Genomic DNA, 20,809 nt, shown 5'->3' on the forward strand with positions numbered 1-20,809 from the left:
CCAGATTAACAAGTGCTGCACAGCACCCTGAACATTCAACTCTGGTCACACAGGGGCTCTTGTTACACATTCATCCAGCAGTTCCTCTTGTCTAAGCCACCCCCTTAACCCCTCACTCTGGTATTTTCTTCTCTGAGATGCCAACATAGCAATACCCTTCATGCCTTCAGCCACCCAAGGATTTAAACGCAGAAACATCACTGCCAAAGCAAGAGTAGCATGACCAGGGTAGACTTGGGTGGGCATGGGTCTCTGAAATAAGACCTTGCATCTTCACAGCTGCCACTTCCTGTATTCACCTCCCCAAGAGCTCAAACAGCTGAGTGATTATTCTGTGGGGTTAAGAGCCAGACCTTGGAGGGGAACTGTGAAAAAAAAAAACAAACCCACACACTAATACAATCAGAGATAATTTTATTCAGAGGTTTGGTCTAAATAGCTGTTTCTTTGCTGGCAAAGACTTCTTGCCCCTTCCAGACTGTCTGGTACCAGATGGGGATCGCTGGGGTAGCAATTCTGAGAAAACCAGAACGAGCAACACAACCAAATGCTCTCAGCAGTGATGGCAAAGCAGTTTGAATTTTGTTTTCAAGGTTTTTCAAATAATCAGGAACCCCATTTCCTCACTTCACTGTTGCATTTCTCGCCTGGGAAAGAAGAAAAGCTGTGCATTACCTGCACTCACAGAGGCAGCAGCTGCTGTCCCACCAGCTGCTCAATGTCCTTCTTAGACAATCTTTATTTCAGCTCCACCACCAGAAAATGGTGAAGGTCAACACTACGGGGTATGTGCAAGGCAACCTGCCCTGCTCCTCCTCATCATCCCTCTCCACATCTCCTAGATACTTGCCAGCAGATCCCCCTCTTGCATCATTTTAAGTAAACATTTAATTCACACAGTTGCGCACCCCACAGAGAATTCCATGAGTGCACACTGGGCCTAAATTGGATGTTTTGGTCATAGAGAGTTAACAACATAATGGAGACAAATGCCATCCCCTTTGGAGTCCTGGTGAGGTGAAACCTCCTACTGAAAAACCTACACTGGTGCAATGGGCTGAGACATTTTGCCCTCCAGCAGGCTGATGCTCCAGTTCCAGGCTCTAACGTGAGTTTGGATCCCTAGGCTGGGGTTTTGCCACAAAACAGAAATAAGCCACAGAGAAGCAAAGCACCTTCTACCACTGCAGCTGCAGCCCAGAGACCTCTGGTTGTTCACTCAACAATGTTCACACATGCCCACAGGAGCTGGCAGCACCTGGGTGGGCAGGATTCAGCAAGGTCCCCGTTTGCTGAAGCCAAAGAGCATGAGAGATGGGAACCATGACACTGGCAGTTATATTTCAGGGTTTTATTAGTTATTCTTCTGCAGAATCAAAATATTTAGCAAATTAGAGATTCCTCAAGACTGCTGATATTTCATGTATTTAGGACTTGATCAATGTACAACGTAATACTTTGAACTAACAAAAACAACCCCAAACCTGATTTGTAGTACTAGATATTATTATGTAATTCTATAGCAGTGTGAAAAATGGAACTAATGCAGTGAGTATATTTGTTTTAAAGAAAGTGCTTGAAAGAAATCTCCTGCATCACACTGTGTATTATTTAAAACAAAAAGATTAACTGACTTTCTAGGAGGGCATTGTCTTAAATATCCTACAAGCCTGGGGGATTTACAATACTGAGCCCCAGCTCTCTGCCTTCAGGTTCAAGAACCAACACAAGTTGCAGGTCTGGGTTGAGTTCACAGCTTACCTGCTTCAAGGGAACCTACCACTCAGCACTGGACACTCATGTCTGGCAAAAGTGTTGGATGCATGGGTAAAAACCAAAAGGACAAAAAAAAACCAAGGTTCTCTCTTTATGCATAGTGACAGTTTCTGAACCAGTGTTTTACTAAGTTACAGACTAACTTTCAACCAAAAAATAAAATTCCATTGCACTAAAGGTCAAATTTAACCAGGTAATCTGGACTGTGACACAGTCAAGTAATTCAGTACAAGCAGACAAGACACCATGAAAGCAGCTTCAAAGAACCAAAGCATCCTAATTTCAGAACCAACTTAATATTCTTCTGTCCAACTCCAGTGCAACAATGAGGGGGGAACCACTCCATCTCTACCTATGTACAATTCCAGTCGAGGCTGGGCAGTCTCAACTTTCCGTGGCCAAGCTGGAAAAAGGAAACTTAGGAAAGGACACTTTAAAATTTAATTTAAGAATGAAAGTTGGCCCTCAGTGGAAAGAGAAATGCTGGAGTGATGCACGCAGGCAGGCTTGCTCAGACACTCTCCCTTGTATGCAAAAAGCTGGACTCCTTCCGCTGAGAGCAAGTCACACTGGATGTGAAGGTGGCGGGGCTCGTCCTGCTCCGTTGCACGCCAAGAATCCAGGAATGTGTCTTCAGCTGGCTCCTGCACGGGCCATTAGATCTTCCAAAGCATTGTGTTGGTCGTTGTTGTGTAATAATAAGACCTCCTTAATGTCTTTGAGTTCAAAGCCCATTTCTTTGAATTGACTCATTAATTGGAGAAGTTCTGTGATCTGAAAGACAGACAGCCTGTTATTTGCAAGAGAAAAGCAGATGGCTCAGTGCTTGGTGGAGGTGTAGCACAGAGCCTGTCTTCAGCAGCTGAGCATGCCATGATTGTGGATTCCTCCTCCCCAAGCACAGCCCATTCCAGCTCTGTTGGGAGAAAGTCTGCTCACACCTGAGCCACCAGAGATCCAGGCACAGCAGCCCACAGGGACCTTCAGTCCCCTGTTTGCTGTCCTTAACTTCCAAACCCCTCTTCAACCAGGGCGCCAAAGCTCAGCCTGCCATGGTGTGTCTCTGTCTCTCTTAGAAGTTAACTTATCAACCTGGCCCAATGTGGGATCCCAAAAATGCTGATTAATGGCACCCAGCTGCCCCATCCAGCAGCTCCTGCTGCACCTGATTTTTTTTAGAGTCACTTGGACTTCAGGAACAGCGCCGTAGCCCTCGCCATCAATTGGCTTCTAAGATCTAGGGCAAAGCTGGGGGATTAGCACACTCTACTGTGTGCATACAATATTTACAACACTAACTGTGAATCCTCCCTGAGCTTTGAAGAATAAGATGGCAAGAAGTGAGTCAGCTGATCACTTTTATGAACCCTCTGCCATTTACAGTGCATCTGAGCCACTCCATGAGAAGGAAATATCCCAAACAAGCAAGCAGTTTGAAATGGGCAATCAGAAGATTAGCAATTTCCAATTCTGGGGCTGAGCCAATAGCAAATGGGTTTCTCAAACTCAGTTACTTTCCATCCTTGCACTGCTATTGCTCTGTTTATAAGATTATCACTTGTCCAAGGAAGGCAGGAAGGCATATATCTAGGTTAGAGGTGCAACCCAACCCCCTCAAAAGACTTCATGTAATAACTTGTCACACAATAGGATGGCAGACTTTAAAAGATCCTCCTGTCCTCTGCCCTTGCTACTTGCTCCTGCTGTACCTTTGGTGCTGGTAAAGCAGTCAGACAATGAACCAGACCCCAACACATGCATTTTCTAGCTTCTTCCAGAGCAAGCCCTACCCCAATTTGCTAAGCAGCTGGGCAGATGCAGTTGCACAACAGAGAAAATTTATGGCCAGGGCAGGCTGGCAAGGTTTGAAAGACAATTTGCTGCTGCTGAAGTTAACTGTATCTGTACCAAGCACCTAGCCCACAAGATAACTCTGGGTATTCAAAACAATACGACCACAATAAGCAGGGTCTTAAAAAAATCCTGTCCCCATAAAAATGGATGCAAATGAGACTAATAGAATGGCACAGACAAATTCTAATGCTTTAACAATTTTTAGCTTATCAACACAAAGATGTCCTTTGACAGTCAGTTTTGGAAACAAGGCAGCATTACCATGAAAACCAGAATTAATCAGCCAGAGGAACTGCTGCTGGAATTCCCTGTCACAGCATATTTTTCTATTCCTGCACACGTCGCACCCTCACCTTCTCCTCTGAACACTGGTGCATTTCCAAAGCTGCTTCAACAAGAAGTGGATCAAAGCCCTTCTCACAAAGCTGTCCATGTGCAAACAGGTAATCTAAAACCTGTAGGGAATGAAGAAAACAAACTGTGTTTGCAGAGAGGCACTTGCAGCAGGCAGCTGAATGTCACCTTGGTACATGCGGAGGGGTTGAGCATGATTCTACCCAGCACTTCACCAGGGACAGAGATACAGTCCTTCCTAGCAGAGTTGAGACACTCCTTAGAGAAGAGCTTGTGCAGAGAAAGCAAGACAAACCCTTCTGTCCTACTGTGCTCTCTGACCATCCCCTCAGTTCTAGTCAGAGCAGCCTCAGAAGTGTATCTTTAGCCCTCCGATGGCAGAGCAGAAGTTTCATTGTGTTTTTTATACTACAAGTTTTAAAACTGAAACTGTAGGTCCAGCAGCCAGGACATGTCTACTTTTAGCTTCCTCTCAGACAGCCACAAAAGCTGATGCAATCTGAGAGCAGTCAGCCTTTGAAGATCAGCTCAGCATATCAGCAAGCGAGCTGCAAATCCCAGGTCATGCACACAGAAACTGCTGCCAAATTTCTTATGCATCGTCAGCTTTAAGGGGAAGGGTCAGGTAGGCAATGCTAGGTATGTGAAAGAACCAGTGCTTGCAAGCAGAGCAGGATTTAAAATCACCCTCCTAAGGGACCTTATTTTTCCACTTGATAGCTCAGTTCACTCCAGCGCACAGCTTAAGCCACTCTCTGTGTGTAGGGAAAGGGCCAGCAGATCAGTCCCACAAGTAGGAGTCCCTGGGACATGCTCTGTGCAGCACACAGCCTGCTGAGGGCCAGCACAGGAGGCTGGGCCATGTTCTCCCACTTTGAAGTGTTTATTTGAAGCAGATCCAAGAGCCACGCTTTGCCCAGCAGCGCTTTGTGCCCAGTGACCTGGTTCGAGCAGGCATTGGAGGCAGCGCTCGAGCAGGAAGGAGCAGCACCAGGACACACAAGTCGGTCAGTGGGGCCCTGCAGGAGCCTGTCAGAGCTGTCTTAGGTCTGCAGGGGCCAATCTCTTCACAAGGAGAGATGTCAGCATTGTAAACCCTCATGCTCAGAACACAGAAGGTGGCTGGACTTCTGTCACGTGGCTCTTAACATAGTACAGAGCCATGCTAAGCTTCCTTTGGATGTGTTTGTGGCTCTTGGGGAGACACAGAAACTCCCCCCCAGTTTCACATAGAGCAAAGGGCCCATCCCAAACTCAGCATGGCTCCAACCCAGCACACAGAGGTGGAGCTGACTCTAGCAATCTCTCACCAGAAATAAGCACAAGCTCTAGGTTGCAACCCCCTATTGGGGTAACAGTATTTACCCCACCCATTCTGCAAACCCAAGACAGCTTCCCAGGAGAACCAGCATGCAATCAAGCATTTCTTTGCACTGCACGAGCTCTTACCTGATCTATGTTCTGTCCCTTCTTCTTCATGGCTTTCAGGACGTTCTCAGGCGAGTAGCCCATGTTGACCACAGTCTCCACACAGTGCCTCTCGCTGGGGGAGAGGCCCTGCTGCAGCTCAGCCGCGAGACCGCCCGGCCACTTCGTGCAGCTGCTATTATTGGGCACTTGAGACACTGCAAAGTTTTGGTGTGTTACCTAAGGGAGAAAACCCAGAGGCTGAGGTGATGGTCATCTCCTGCATCCCCACATCCTGTTTCTGCCTAATGCTGGAACCAGGATACCCCATGTAATTAATTCAAAAGGTTTTCTAGAGTGCCCTTAGGAAGTTACACACTGTGAGGATGAAAACAAGTAGCCTGATTCCCACCATACTCTTTTAACCCTCAAAGCAACAATCAACAACCCAGATTCTCCACAATGAACCCCCTCCTACTGGTGTGACCAAAGCCTTTGAACACCCAAGCCCTGCAACAGTGAAGGCTGGGATATAGCCAACCCCTGCACCTCAAAGGAAGCACAGATTGCTTCCTTCTCCTCAGGTTTACTCATGACCTATGGTTTTCTGTACTCAAAGGAACACCACTTACCAAGATTACCATAAACATGATCCAATGCAAGCAAGCACACAGGTGTATTTGGAAACTTACCACAGGGTTTTCTGTTTCCTGGTAGTCTGGGTGTACCTGCTGGACAACACACAAATGAAACAAGTATAAACATCATGTACCGGTCAGCAGAATTTGCCAGAGCTGGGCAAGGAAGGTTTTATAGACGATTCTACCACAGGATGGGAGATTTTAGGGTCTGATAAGGCTTCCACATACAAGATGCTGGCATTACCCATTGCCTGCAACTATAGAATCATCCTCATCATAATGATCATTCCTCCTCTCAGCACTCTATACTTGGATTATACTCCAAGAAGGATGTGTGCACCCCCACAATAATTACAAAACTGTTTATTCTGTCACTGTAACAGCTGCTTGTTCACACAGCCCCAGTTCAGCTCCTCACCAAGTCTGCATTGCCTGCATAACAGTGATAATTTAGAAGTCATTGCCTAAAAATTTCTCTGGACTTTTTGACTATGTGAAGGGGTCAGAGAAAAATACACCTCTTTTCTATTCCCAAAGCACAGAACTCTATACACCACACAGGAGCAACAAGCCACACTGGCTCAAAAAAACATGTGAGTTTTCTGCCTAGCACTTGTCCCATTCCCAGCACACCAGCAGGGCTGGGTCATGTTCCCTGCTGTGCACCTGCTCTGCTTCTGCAGAACCACCCCACCACTTTGTACAGCCTTGCCCAAGTTAACAGCAGTGCAAAGCCAGGCCTTGGCCCCACCAAAGCTACACATTTCAGTTCAATACATTCAGAACTCCTGCGTTTTAAACAGAGTTAGAACAGACTGCAAGAAATCACTGTGGGCCAAGAAATGCAGCTTTTAGCATTTCTTAATACTTATTATGCCAGCACAGATTGCTTGAAAGGTTGTCCACATCCTTCAGAAAGGCCTTCTTAGTGCCCAAACTGAACAACAAAAAACTCTCTGCAGAAGACCAATTCTGAAAAGATCCACTAGGATTTTGACAATTTCCATTTATTTATTCCAAAAGACCCCAAAGCACCACCAAGGAGGTTTTGCTCTGCATTCCTAAACATCTTCCAGGGTAAGGATTTCTCTTCTAGAAAACCAACCCTGAGACATCATATTCATTCTGATGCATTAGGGTATCCAAGAACCTATTCTCATGGTGTGTTCTTCAGACACATCCTCTCTCCAGACACTTTTTCAAGGGCAGTACTGGAATATAGGTTACACTGAAATAGGGAAAAGAGCCCTGAAGTCAGCCAGGATGGAGGGATCATCAATGGAAGGATGATGCTTTGTTATTGACACTGCAGCCAGGAAAACCAAAACTGTTTCTGACACCAGAGATCCAACAGTCTGGGAAAGCCAACTCCTCCTACACAATCTTCTTAATTGCAATCGCCTGTCTTCATTAGTCATTTCTACCTCTGCTAAAGCTGCAAAAATCAACATGCTGAGATTCAAGAAAAAGTGAAAGTGAGGGGACCACCACAGGACCTATGCAGCCCCAGATTTATTTCCATCCAAAGATTCCTAGATCCAATTCAGTGGTAAAGCAAAAACTCCCATGGTAACTGCAAATTCAAAAAGTTAAAATTTCTAATCTTGTGAGGGGAAAAAAAAAATCACTATGGAATACATTTAGATATAAGCCTTCTGCTCCCAGTCACAGAGATGACTGTGATTTTGTTGTACTGTTTTCATACTCTGAGGATTTTTGTTACATTTATTTCAATTCTTTTGTTGCATTTACTTAAATTTCTTGCATATCAGCCATCATTTTTCAGAGGAATTATACTGTGGAAACATAAAACAAGTATAATCTGAAGTCTTGGAATTTAAACATGAAGAACTAAATTCTGTCACCATAATTATTTCTTGGTTCACTACTTCCAAAGCATAAATAGTTTCAAATTAATGAATTAATCTTATTAGTTCTCCTAATAAGTGTATTTTCTCTTCCCATTTTGCATCTTCCCTTAAAACACTGTCAAGAATACACTCTCCCTCCCTCTTGGTCTTTAAAAAAATTTAATTCAGCAGAGAGATTTTAATTGTTTGAGTGTAAATTCAGGCATCTTAACGCCAGTGTATCCAGTTGTAAGTGATCTTTCATCCCCAGAGATGCCATGTGTTCCATAACTGAGGCATACAGGCCCCTCTCACACCTGTGACCTCCAGCAGTGAGCAGGTGCTCAGCACACTGCTGCTCCTGCCAAAGTTAACAGCATTGAATTTGTTCCAGTCATCAACAATCAGCTGTTCTGCTCTGCTCTCTCAGGTACACTGCTTCCCAGAATACTGTACTTCACAATTATGAGTGCATTTATCTAACCCCAAAAACAGCTGGGAGGACAAAAGGGAGAAGCAGCATCACTTGTTTCACAGCACATGGTGTCACACAAAAACCTACAGCACGACACTAAAACCACGGAATCACTGAAACACTGCCTCTATTGGACAGAGAAAAAACCCAGATTATTTTAGAACAAGCAAGAGGATTTGACTACACAGCTTTCACTAGGCTTCATGAGTACTGGTGTCCAGATCTGCAGTTCTTCGTAAAAACCCCCACAAGCTTAATCTAATCTCTGTTCTTAGTCACAAAGAGACAGAAACAACACCTGATGTGAAGTTACTGTCCTCAAATTTTAGAGCTTGCAACAAGATTGACTCTTCATTTCCTTAATCTCGCATCTCAGAGCTGTATGGTGAATAACTGTAACATTAAAAATACAAGATTATCTTCACACTGGTTTTGGTCTCCACCAAGCAATGACTACCCTCCTTCACAAGAAAGGGCAAATACAAGGTTTCACATCACTATAATCTTTTTTTTCCTCTGAAAGATTACATTTTTAAAGGAAGTCAGGAAGAAAATTGAAGCTTGAAGCTAAAAAAAAAAAAAAAATAGGCTTACTTCACTGCAGGTCAACTGCAAGCACTTTTTTCTTCCCTGAATGATGCAGCATATCTGGGTGTTTTAACCTACTACTACTTCTATTCCTTGAGAAGCCTGCATTTCCCATTGTTTCCAGCAAATAAGCAAACTAAGGAAGAAAACCAGAAGAGATTTGATTCAAAGCCTAACAACACTTCAGAATCTGATATAGCTCATCTGGATAGGACAGAATGCAGGACTGTACACAGAAGATGCCTTTTATGCTTAGCTCAAATGTGTGCAATTATCAACAACAAATGAAAGCTGAATAGCTAAAAAAAAACAATCACTGGATTTGGTCTAAAACTGTCAAATATGAGGCAAAATGCAGGGTAATAATCTCAGGTTTAGAACTACCGCCACAGAGACCTGTTGGACTGATCAATTTACCACGTACATTAAGAGGATCTACAATTCACTCCTAGCAAATGAAATTATAACTGAAGTAACAGGGCAATTTAGAGGCAAGAGCTGCCTCTGCATCTCCACCTCTCACCCCAGTTCCACTCCACTCTGTGTTTACCGTAGTCGATGGGCTTTGAGATGATTCTTCTTCTGTACAAACAGTCGAAACAGCCAGGGATGACAGCCTGGATGAAGAGGATAATGTCTCCCTGCCACTGTCCTCATTTAGAGCGGAAAGACCAAGCATATGGTGTCCATTCAGTTCACTGGCTTTGCTCTGAGCACAGGTCTGCAAGGAGCTAAGCAAAGTGCCGTTGCGGAGACAGGTAGTGCTGTGGAAAGTGCTCGTGAGCTTTGATGATTTCTGATCCCCCTCATCGGAGTCAAGCTTAGGGAATGACAGGGATTTGATATTGCTCACTGAAGTGATGGGGGAAAGGGACACTTTGGAAGACAAGGACATCTTTTCACAGTTTCCCAACTGTGGCAAAGTGATAAAGCCATTGGGTTTGTGAAGGGGTTTGAAGTCCAACGTGGCCTTTTCTATGGATGCCAAAACTTCCTCATCTTGCAACACAGACTCAGACCCTCCTTTAGGCAAGGTATTATCTAACAGCTGGGCAACAATCGGCCCAGTAGTACCAACATGAATTTCAAGGATATTTTTTAATTCCTCCTTATCATTGATAGTTTTTAATTCCAGTTTGTCAAACGGGTCTTCTTCACATTCAAAATCAGCTGGGTTGAAATCTGCCTTTGGACGAGGTGGACTGAGGACCTTTTGCTTCACAGAGCTGGTGTTGGCTGGAGTAGGAGTCAGAATATTATTGTGCTGCAGGCTAGCAAGGATGGGGTTAATAGGAGGAGGCATGGCTTCAGGGCAAGGTCCCTCTGAGAACCCCATCTTGGTGCTGTCCTCTGGAGCTGCTTTTGGGTTTGCTAGAGCTTCTTCTGCCTTGCGTTCAGCTTCTCTCTGGGCAGCCTGAATTTTTTTGATGTCTTCAGCCCACTCGATTGTTTTCTTTTCCAGCGAGAAGTCATACTGAATGGACGTGGAGGGGAAAGGAGAGAAGGGGAAGTAAAAAACAAAAAAAAGTTATAAGGATCATAGCTGCTACTTCTAACAGCAATATAAATTAATGCAAAGAGAATAAGAGCTACATGAATTACTAGGAACAGCAACATTTTTAAACAGCCTGCAGATTGACAAAGCTGGCAGACACCAGAAGTACTTAATTTTACCTCTAACAGTAAAATTTGGCTGCAACCTGGATTAGAGAACTGTATTTTGCCTCCTTCCTACATTTAGCTTTGCTTTAGAACTACTCATCATCCCAAGATCAGTTTCACAGCCCTCCCACCTTCTTCCCCCAGGACAAGGGAGGTAGCAAGGGGAAATCTAATGAGTTATTAGATGAACAATGAAACTCTGATCTGGCACCACTGAACTATCCCCAGTCCACAAGTTCTACAAGTCATTCAGCAGAGTATTTGTGCATCCAAAGGCCAATACAGTATTACTCAGTTTCCCCTAAAAGATTCCTAAGGGATTTAATATTAGAGTGTTACACCCATTGGTTTAAGGCAGTATTTTCATTCTCACTCCAGTGCAGTGCCTCACCAGCCAAAGGGGATACAGTGGCTGCACCAATGACAACACATACAGCCAGCAGCAGATTTTGCTGCAGTTACTGATGTGACAGGATCTCAAAAGCTTTTCCCATTGAACATCAGGTCTTTTAAGGCCAGATCAGCACAGGGAGGCATCTACTGACTACCACTGTACTGACCACAGAGTGGCTTAGCTGTAAAGGGCATAATTCTGAGGAGCCTAACTCCATCTTAAAATATCCACATATTTTTTTTTATACTAAAAATATGGGTGGGAAGCTAAGTTTCCTGCATTTTTTTTTTTAAACAGTGCTCTTAACAGCTATAACAAGAGTAAAATTCCACTGTGAGATGCACAGTCCACACTGTGCAGGGTGAACAGGCACACTACGCTGGATGAGCCCCAGCTTGGCAGAAAAATGGAGACACAGCACAATCAAGCCAGCAACAGGACATCAGTATCTCCTTTGGCTCTCCCACACCAGCTTAACTGAGTGGAAATATGGGTACTAGGAAAATCAGGTAATTGTTCAATGGTTACGAGGGAGAAGCCATGAAGTAGAATAACAGGGTAATATGTAGGGCAGGGAGAGAACAAAAACAGCAAGCAAAAAGCAGAACCATCTATGGCAATATGTCACAGACAAGGTAAAAAGAATCGTCAATTGGGATTGGTCAAGGAAAATCATGGATCCAAATGAGAAAGTATAATTCAATCAGATCTCCTGTATCACAATCTGCATTTGCAGATTAGATTTCAAACAGCTGCACTAAAGGAATTGATTTTATGCTACTAGCAATTTATTTTAGCAGAATACTAGCAGAAACATGCTCCTCAGGACAGGAAAGCCATCCATGTACCCAGCTGTAACCTGTGTGCCCCACAGCTTGGAAAGAACTCTCACTCAGAACTATCCAGAAAATAAGAATGGAAAATTATGTCATTGTCTGGGTGTATCAGTTCTTAGGATTTATCCTATTAAAAACTATATTCATATTTTGTCAAGGTAACATTCAGAACTAACTAAAAGCACACAAAACCACTGTGCTTCTTTGAAACAGATAGACTAAAACAAATGCTTAAAAATAAAGGCCTAATGGTTTTCAAGGCAATAAAAATTAGAAGCTTTCTGCATGACCCATCATATTTTACTTTTCTGTGTAGCCCAACAGATCTTCTAGAAATACAAGACTGTCTGTGTGCAAACTGTGACAGCTTGGAATGTACAGCGCCACAGGTTGAGGCCAGGATGAGGGGAGAGAGAGCAGGAAGGCAAAATATCACTTACCTGGGCTTCTCTGACAAGCTGAGAAGAATCAGACAGACAGAAACCAATGGGTAATCCAACCTTTGCTGGGGTTTTGAACTTGTCTCCTATCTTAAATGGGACATCATCAAGGTAACTGAAAGGCCCTGAAATCAGAAGCAGGAATTGTATTAAGAAAAACCCTCACAACTCACGAATTTCACGCTTTCAGTTCAGGCTCACATTGCTGTGTTTGGGAGCTATTTTATCTCCACTGCAGCATCTACACCAGATATGATATATGTAGATATATGTATGATATATGTAGATATGATATATAACACAATTGGAGTTTGAAGCTGTTTGGACCTCAGTGTCTCTTAGTTTAGGGAGCTGGGTCAGAGTTTGTTTAATTCCTAAATTCTAGCCCATAACTGTTAAGAAAATAAAAAGAAAAAAAATAAAGGCAAACCCCCTCACAACCACAATCCACCAGATTTTGACATCAATGCAATCAGTATCTTAGTTTCCTTTGTGACAACACTATCCCTCCACAACTGGATGCTGAACGTCTCCCAAACACTGTATTCTATCTCTATAAAAAGATCTATCATTTTTTTGTCATATTCAAAGCAGATTTTAAAATTACTCAGCTTTAGAACAACTAAGACAAACTACAATCCAGGTTTTGACATACAAATAGTATGTAGCATTTGGACAGAAAGTGGTCACAAATGCAAAGCAATGAAGCAAAGCCATTCCACTTTAAACAAAACACAGTGAAATACTAAGGCTATTAACACAGCAACTCTAATTTTTGAAATAAGGCAATCTAACTTTATCAGGCCCTACATCTGTTGTTTTTTTCTAGGATGACATTTCTCCAGCAAATTCCCAAGGAAAAAGCACTTAGAGCTCTACCACCTCCAAACAGCCAGAGTATTTGTGTGCTTTACTTGAGCAACTGTGAAAAAGTATGAGAAAGCCCAAAATATAAACAAAACAGCTTTTCCATTAACTGAAAGTGGTCTCTTGGATCACTCATCTAATCACTTTGGAATCACAGGCAAGGTTTCTGGCACGTATAACAATCTGAAGAGTGACTCTAGGCCTCACTTGTAGCTTCTCCCTGAGTGACACAGATACAGAAAGACATTAAAGGCAACATCTAAGATGGTGTTCAGTGACCAAGCCCTCCTCACTCAGTGAACTGTGACTTGCTGCTTTTATCTGACCCATTTTCATACTCAGATGGCAGTATAAGTACTGTTTGTGTTCCCTCATGTTGATTCATCTACAAGGCAGCCACAGACTCCCAGAGGCTGAGCAGCTTTCATAAACAAGAACATCCTGTCAATTTGCAGTTAAAGGCTTATATGCTCTCATTACTTGAGCTCTCATACTATGCACACACTGGGTGGTCACAGAGTTCTGGTAGGACACTTTGAAATTATCAAGATGAACGACCTACATCCCTCCTGCACCTCCAGGATGAAAAAAAATACTCCAGGTAGAACATGACAGTGTTTTCAGCGATCCTTACTGAGAATCACATATTCAAGCATTGCACAGCATGGCATCCAGACAGCACCTCACCTGGCCAACACTACCACTCTTTGCAACACTGGATTCAAGTTGTGCTTGGGCTGCCAACTTGAGAGCCTGATATGCCAAAGCATTTGCTTATACAGAAATAACTGTGGCAGCCTCTGCAGCCAGGTCAGAGACAATCAGATCTGCCAACTGCTGCTACCACAGCCTGTTAGTCCCACTGGCACAAGTCCTGCTCTATACCAGATGATCCAAGTGCAGCAAGATTACTTCTCCATATGGATTTCCCAGCTCAAATTGTTCAGCATGCAAATCCTTGTCTTATTAGACCCATTGACAATATGTAGTAGGCACTTCCCCTTACACAACTACGCCTGAAGCAAATACCAGCCACAGAGGGTACAGGCACAAACTTTGCTGTTTTAATACCAGTAATACTGTTTTGCACAGCAAATAAAAAATACTAAGCACATTCAACTAGCATTATTAAGCTGCCAGCTTAACCCCAGAAGCTTGACTAAGGAATAAAAACTTCCTACTTTCTTCCCCAGTATACTGATTTTTTTAATAACAACCCTTGCTAACAACCTCATCCTGAATATGAGAAAAAGCCAATAAGCACATATTAAAAACACTTCAAATGGTTTAGGACATTTGATGGCAAAAAGTCTGAGGCAAAATACCTATGCACATAAAATTCAGCCCAATCAGAACAGTACTAGCTTCGTGAAGCTAAACTCTTATCCAGAGAGCCAAGAATCCTTTTCTTTCTGTAAGCAGATCAAGTACACACACCGAGGAGTAAAGGGTGCAAATTGTTTTAAATTCCACATTTTAGAGCAGTAAGAAAAACCTATATAAAAAAGGTATTATGAAAGACATTGTTACCACAGTCACAGGTTTAAGTGAAACAAGTCTTTACCAAACTGTTATTTAGTAAGTCTGTTAGCCACTTCATCCTTGTATCAGTTAAAAACATACTGAGTAATTTCTGAGAATAGGCCTGGCCAAAGTGTACTTGTCAGCCTGACCTCTGTACTACATTCCTGGCACAACAAACTACTGTAGGAGTAGGATTTCTCTCCACTTCAGTGTAACTCATAGAAGTGTCCAGTTTGGCACTAAAGTGGAAACACTTCAGAAAAAAAACAACCAACAACAACAAAACAACCAAAACAGCCTGAATGAGGAACAGTTTTGAAACCATGTGAAAGGAACTTAGTTGCTGTGGTCACATGAACCACTTACTTAATTGTTGGAAATCAGAGTTTAAAAGCTTTGAAATTGTATAGCAACAGCAAAAATACAACTGAAATATTGAAGCATCACACTTGGCATAATCCACGTAGGAAAAGGGATTCCTTTCCCTCCACTCATACCTTGTGTTCCCATCTTCATCTCCATTTGAACATGGTCCTGAACAACCTGCTTTAGGTGACCCTGCCAAGGGTTTGGACATGACAATCTGCAGATGTCCCTGCCAGCCTCAAGCATTCTGTGATTCAGTGACAGCCCTCTGACCTCTAATAAGCAGTTCAACAATAATCACAAGAGATACATCAACAATATTGACTGATTTCATCAGCCTGCCAGAGACACTGAGCTGAAGGCAGCCATGGGGATGGATGCTCTACAGTAAACCAGAATTCACTCAGTGAGATAACCCTGGAGTAGACTTAAACAACTGCCCTGCTGATCTCTTAAGACATAATTAAGACAAGGAAGTTGGTCCACTGCTCCTCAGAAACAGGACTGTGACAGTGTGATTAGGAACAGAGGGTACACAAAGGAGCACACAAGTCAACCAGGCAGCTCATAGCACCATTTGTTTGGACCTTGTTATTTTGAAGCCAGCAGCATCTTCCACCACACCATACTTTTCTGGGAAATATTTAAGACATGTTGAATTCTGGCCCTGAGCAGCCTTTATTAGTCTGGTTAGGTGAGGAGAAAAATCAAAACAGACATAAAAGACCAGCAGATCAGAGTGTTCATAGAAACTGTTTTCAGACACAGGAGCAACTGCTGTCAAGTACCAAATGAAAGAATCAGTTGTCTTGCAGCAAAGTCACTGGGCCACAACAAAGAAGGAGACCATCAAAAAAAGAAGTTTTGATACACCATTTCTATTTATCCTTAACCCAGTATTTAAGTGAGACATTTCTTATTTTGTACTATTTTTACTTCAACTTCACACTTGCAAGACTAAATAAAAAGCTCCAGGAAAAACTGAATTCCCCAGGACCCCTTTATTGCAAAAATTATCCAGAAGGACAAGGTTGAATTTCTAAAAGCATTAGTTCTGATAGCCTGAAAAGTCATGATTACTGATTTGAGGAATCCATATTGCATACAACAAACTGAACTTTAATGTTCCACAGCAACATTAATTACACTGAAATTACACCCCGTTTTCTTAAAAATAAGGACATTACAGGCAAATCACTTTCATGATACCAATCACCTGCATGACTTTATGCATCTCATATGCAGAAGACAGAAAAATAGTCTTTTCTTCATCTGTCTTCTGAATCAAGTTTGTCCAATTTAGGAGAGAAATTCATGGTTGAGCAAAAATGAAGCATAATTCAATGTTGTATTAAAAGCTTCACTTTCAATTCAACTTCTCATGTGACTTCCATAGGAAGATGCTCCAGATCTAGAGCCCACTTAAGCAAGCACCAGAGCAGTTCAGCTTTAATTTTGAAGGGGAATTTGTTGGGGAAGGAGAACGTGTTATTCTACCATGAAGGAACAGGGAACAGCCAGAGACTGATTTTCAGTTTAATCAGAGAACAGGCAAACACAGCATCAGCAAGCAACTATGCATCAAGAAAGCCAAGGCACTTCATTCCTAACAAAAAACTACTCAGAGGCTGAACAGATTAGTCTCTATGGACTGTCTAGGCTAGGACATTAGTCAGCAGCAATAGCAGGATTCATCCTATTGAAAAGACAAGGATGCTAAATCTCACTTACCATGAGAGTCGGATCCCAACTTCTTAGAAGCCATCTAGAACCTGAAAAACATTTTAAAACAGCTTGAACAATTTTGTATATGTAGCACAGATTGTGTCTATGCAGTTCCAGAGTCTTATCTCTAGGTTATGGAATACATAGTAGACACCTCATGTGCCTGCTCCTAAGACAGATAAGCAAACATTTTTTAGCCTTGAAACGAATTGAGCAGAGAAATAACTTAGACCAGGGTCTGCCAATTGAAACAGCAAAATAAAGAAAAAAAAATCCTCAACCAGAAAACCAAAATGGCCAAACAGGCAAGACACAACCAGGGTGAACAGGAAGACAGAGTTACAGATCACAGCACACAGAGGCCACTCTGTCCCAGCCTCATGAAGTACACCCTGCCTCCCTTGGCATTAAGAATAGCTCTTCCTACTGGAAATACCACGCTGATCCTCTTCAGTTTAATCCCTGCTGCTCTAAAAAAGGCATACTACTGCACTGGGTATGCAGCCAGTTAGCAGCATGGCACTCATCTAGACACACTGGGAAATGCATAAAACAGGTGTAAAATAAATGGTACCATGAGAAAGACACCTTGGATACACACAAGAAACCAATGAGAACAGGCCCCATTCACTGCCTACAGCAGTTCGCAACAACTTTAAAAATGTGGATGTGAATCATTCATGGCCAAGATGTTAAATACAGAAGTGGCTAGCCAGCTTTTAACGGAGACTAGGCCTGGCTCACCAAAAGACTTGATCAAGACAGAATTAGCTGTCAGCTAAAACTCTGCTCCAGGATGCTTAAGGTATACTAAATAACATGGGGTTTTTTGCTAGATTAGAAGTACATCACAAAGTACTGCAGCATAATTTCTAGAATAACTCAATTTATCTTTAAGTGTTCCTTGTAGCATGACAAAGACAGAGTTGCCCTTTGTCTCTGAAGTTCTCCATCTCTGACTGAAATGCCCAATAGCTGTTCTTCAAAACCATGGAGACCTCTGGTACATCCCCACAGGCAGCAGAGCACAACAACATGGGACAGATCTAACATTCATGCCCATCATTCCTCTTGTCAAGGACTCTTGTGAGCACTGTTCCCATTGCAGATTCCAACTGCCAACATTACATATTAAAGGAAGGTGAGGATTACACAGCTTAGCTATTGCTGCTGCTGACAGGACTGGGGACAAGAAGAGCCAGTTTCAAGTACTTTAGGAAAATACCTTTTGCAGTGCAAAGATCCCTTCCAACATTATATTGAAATCAACAAGTGAAGCAGCCCTGGCTAATGGGAAACCTACACAAAGCTGAAGCCAAAGCTGTACGAACATCACCCACGTGCAACCAGACTTTGTGAAACACAGTGGGCAGATGCTGGGCCATGGGGAAGTGAGTCATGCTGGGCAAGTCCAGGTGCATGATGCACATAAAAACTGTGTGTCATCCTGCTTAATGTTTGTCAGGTTCTTTTAGGAACTCAACAACCTCTGTCAGCAGTGCTATTACGTCTGAAACTATTCCACTAAGCCAGAAACTGGTTCTGGCACCTTGTTCTCAGAAACAAACAAAACATTAAGGCTTCCAAGACAGAAAGAAAAGAAGGTGAAACAGTGCCAAGCCTGCCATCCAAGGAAGGATGTCAAGGGCAAAGCCACCAGACTACCCAGAAAAGCTGCATGTCAACCACTGGAGCTGAACAAGCCTTACAGGTCCAAGTGCCCAGACTGCAGACACCACCACAAAAAATAGTAACATTTTCAGACCCAGGTTTTGCTGCCAGACAAGCTGTTGAGTTTGGTAGTTCCTCTGTGTGAGAGTAGCAATTAGGCATTGTTTTTAGTGAAAAAGCCAGGTGACATGTAGAATCATACAGCTTTCACATCCTCACCAGTCCCTTGTTTGTCACTGGAGACTGTGTGCAAACACTGCCTACTCTCCACTTAACTTGGGACCTCCAACACTTCTTTTGATTTCTCTCTTTTTTTTCTAGTTACTACCTCAGACTTTTTCAGAGGATTCCAAAAAATTCTGATTAGAGAAAGTAACTTCCTCACTTTGCCAGCTTCAGTTAATAAGGGTGTTTGCTCAAAGCAGCACCAGTTACTACAGGTTACTGCCCCAGGGACACAACTGGCAATGCGTATAAACCCCAACAAGCCAAAACTGCACATCCAGCTTCCAAGGAGTTCTGCAGTAGCCTATCACTCTGGATAGGCATAAAGTCTCAGTGTCATCCCACATAACATGCATGTATCTTGCTTTTGCTGAGCCTGTAGTATCTTAACACCGACCTAGTGTCTGCATTACCTTCAAGATGCAACAGAAAAATAATCCCTCTGCCATATGCAACGCCTTAATTAACCACAGAACTAGCTAAGGCACATCAGCAGCAAGCTAGTCATGAAATTGATCATTTCAAGAGCCAGTCACTTTAGATTCACACAGCATTTGAGTTCATATCACACAGGTCTTGCTGATGCACTGTGAGTGTGCACTTATTAAGACAACGTTACTTCAGAAGGCACTCGCCAGCAAACAAAACCGTTAAGCACTATACACTGTAACACAAGAACAGGCTGCCAGCCACATTTCATCACCCCCTTCCCAAAGGAGGTTTAATTAAAATAGTGTCTTATGACTGATTGGATTTGACAGGCTAGTCAGGGACCACTGTTACAAGCATATTGCTGTTGCTCTGTTGTCCAAGCTGGGAAAATAGTATCTGCATGCACTTAGCAGTGACTCATTTGTTACTATGATTCTGGGCTCTCTCTTAACATTAATTACACAGTGCAGTAAAGGTTTGCTGATTTTTGTTTCCACTAATTTTGAACTTTAATTTGAAATTTGGACTGCTTCCAAAGCTTCATTCCAAATCAGATGATGGACAAGTGCAGCTCTACCACGGTTTCCTTTGGTCTCCAGACTCCAGAACAAGATGCTGAAGGGCACTGCCACAACAGCACATGGTGGCACAGATTTGGCCTGATACCTTACTGCACATTGTAAACTGACAGAGGACAGAAAAAACTTTTTCACCACTTTTCCTGCTCTAGAAGAACCAGTGAGTTGCATAGTACTACAGGGTGCTCTTACAGCCACCTACAAGCTCTCTTTTATAAATGTAGACCTCCCCAGCTTCACTCCCACATTCTTGGCTTTGGACAACTCTCCATGGAGAGGATCAGGGCTGCAAGAACCTAAAAGTTATAAGGAACTGAAGCAACCTCATGGGAACTCTTCCCTACTCATCTGTAAAATTTTTTACTTAGTAACACTGAGGCAGCAGGTCAGGATTCATAAAACCAGCCAGTGAGAGTACCAAAGCATAGCAAGAGCAAGGATGAGGGCAGAGGACCTCAGAGTGATCATAACAGAAGGGGAGAGGGGACAGGGAAACAACCACAACAACAACCAACAACACAAAGATGCAGAAACAGAAATGGCAAGGCAAAACTGATGCCAGCGACAACTGGCACAGAGAGGTGATGAGTTGGAATGGCTTGAAGAGACAGAGGTGACCAAGGCAATTCACTGGGCACATCATCACTTAAACCTGAATGGCATTTAGGTGTGCTGCCAGACAAGGAGAACAGAGAAAAGCATGACTTGGTGCAAGAGGCAATGCCAAAGGGAGAGACTCATCAACAGAAGAGAACAAAAAAATTATTACGAAGAGCGACTCATTAAGAGCTTCTGGGAAGTAGGGGTGGTTTATTGCTATTATTTCAATGTTTCTTCATTCCTTTTCTTCTGAAGGAGTTCTGACTAGGCAAGTTGGAAGTATCCTACCACTAATAATACCTGTACTTACTTTATTCATGACAGCTTAAACCAATTTAACTATTTGACAATAAGAACTGGACTCCTGCTGCTATATTTCTGAGTATAGGGTGCAAACATGTCTACATTCCAGGCATGTGTATTCTCTGAAGTAATTTCCACCTAAAATTTGATAAATGAAAAATTAATAACTTATGGGTGATAGAAAACTTGAAAATGCTTCAAGTTATCAACCATAATCAAATCAGCACATCTATGATTTTCA

The 20,809-nt window shown here is 42.8% G+C and overlaps 1 protein-coding gene across 5 annotated transcripts in view; it reads right to left on the reverse strand.

Moving 5' to 3' along the window:
- Nucleotides 1-397: 397 nt before the first annotated feature.
- UBAP1 (ubiquitin associated protein 1) overlaps nucleotides 398-20,809 on the reverse strand; it is a 33,814-nt gene continuing 13,402 nt past the window's right edge. For 2 of the 5 annotated variants that reach the window (XM_054651525.2, XM_077171066.1), the window contains exons 2-8: nucleotides 16,766-16,806; nucleotides 12,278-12,402; nucleotides 9,469-10,419; nucleotides 6,084-6,122; nucleotides 5,434-5,631; nucleotides 3,984-4,085; nucleotides 398-2,550 (exon numbers count right to left, since the gene is read on the reverse strand). In XM_054651525.2, coding sequence (XP_054507500.2) covers nucleotides 2,410-2,550; nucleotides 3,984-4,085; nucleotides 5,434-5,631; nucleotides 6,084-6,122; nucleotides 9,469-10,419; nucleotides 12,278-12,402; nucleotides 16,766-16,799 — 1,590 coding nt within the window. In that variant the 5' untranslated portion in view covers nucleotides 16,800-16,806 and the 3' untranslated portion in view covers nucleotides 398-2,409. The remainder of the gene's footprint in view (nucleotides 2,551-3,983; nucleotides 4,086-5,433; nucleotides 5,632-6,083; nucleotides 6,123-9,468; nucleotides 10,420-12,277; nucleotides 12,403-16,765; nucleotides 16,807-20,809) is intronic. The other 3 variants (XM_054651528.2, XM_077171067.1, XM_054651527.2) reach the window with 3 other exon arrangements.

The sequence above is a fragment of the Agelaius phoeniceus genome, chromosome Z (assembly GCF_051311805.1).
Source record: "Agelaius phoeniceus isolate bAgePho1 chromosome Z, bAgePho1.hap1, whole genome shotgun sequence".
NCBI lineage: Eukaryota > Metazoa > Chordata > Aves > Passeriformes > Icteridae > Agelaius > Agelaius phoeniceus.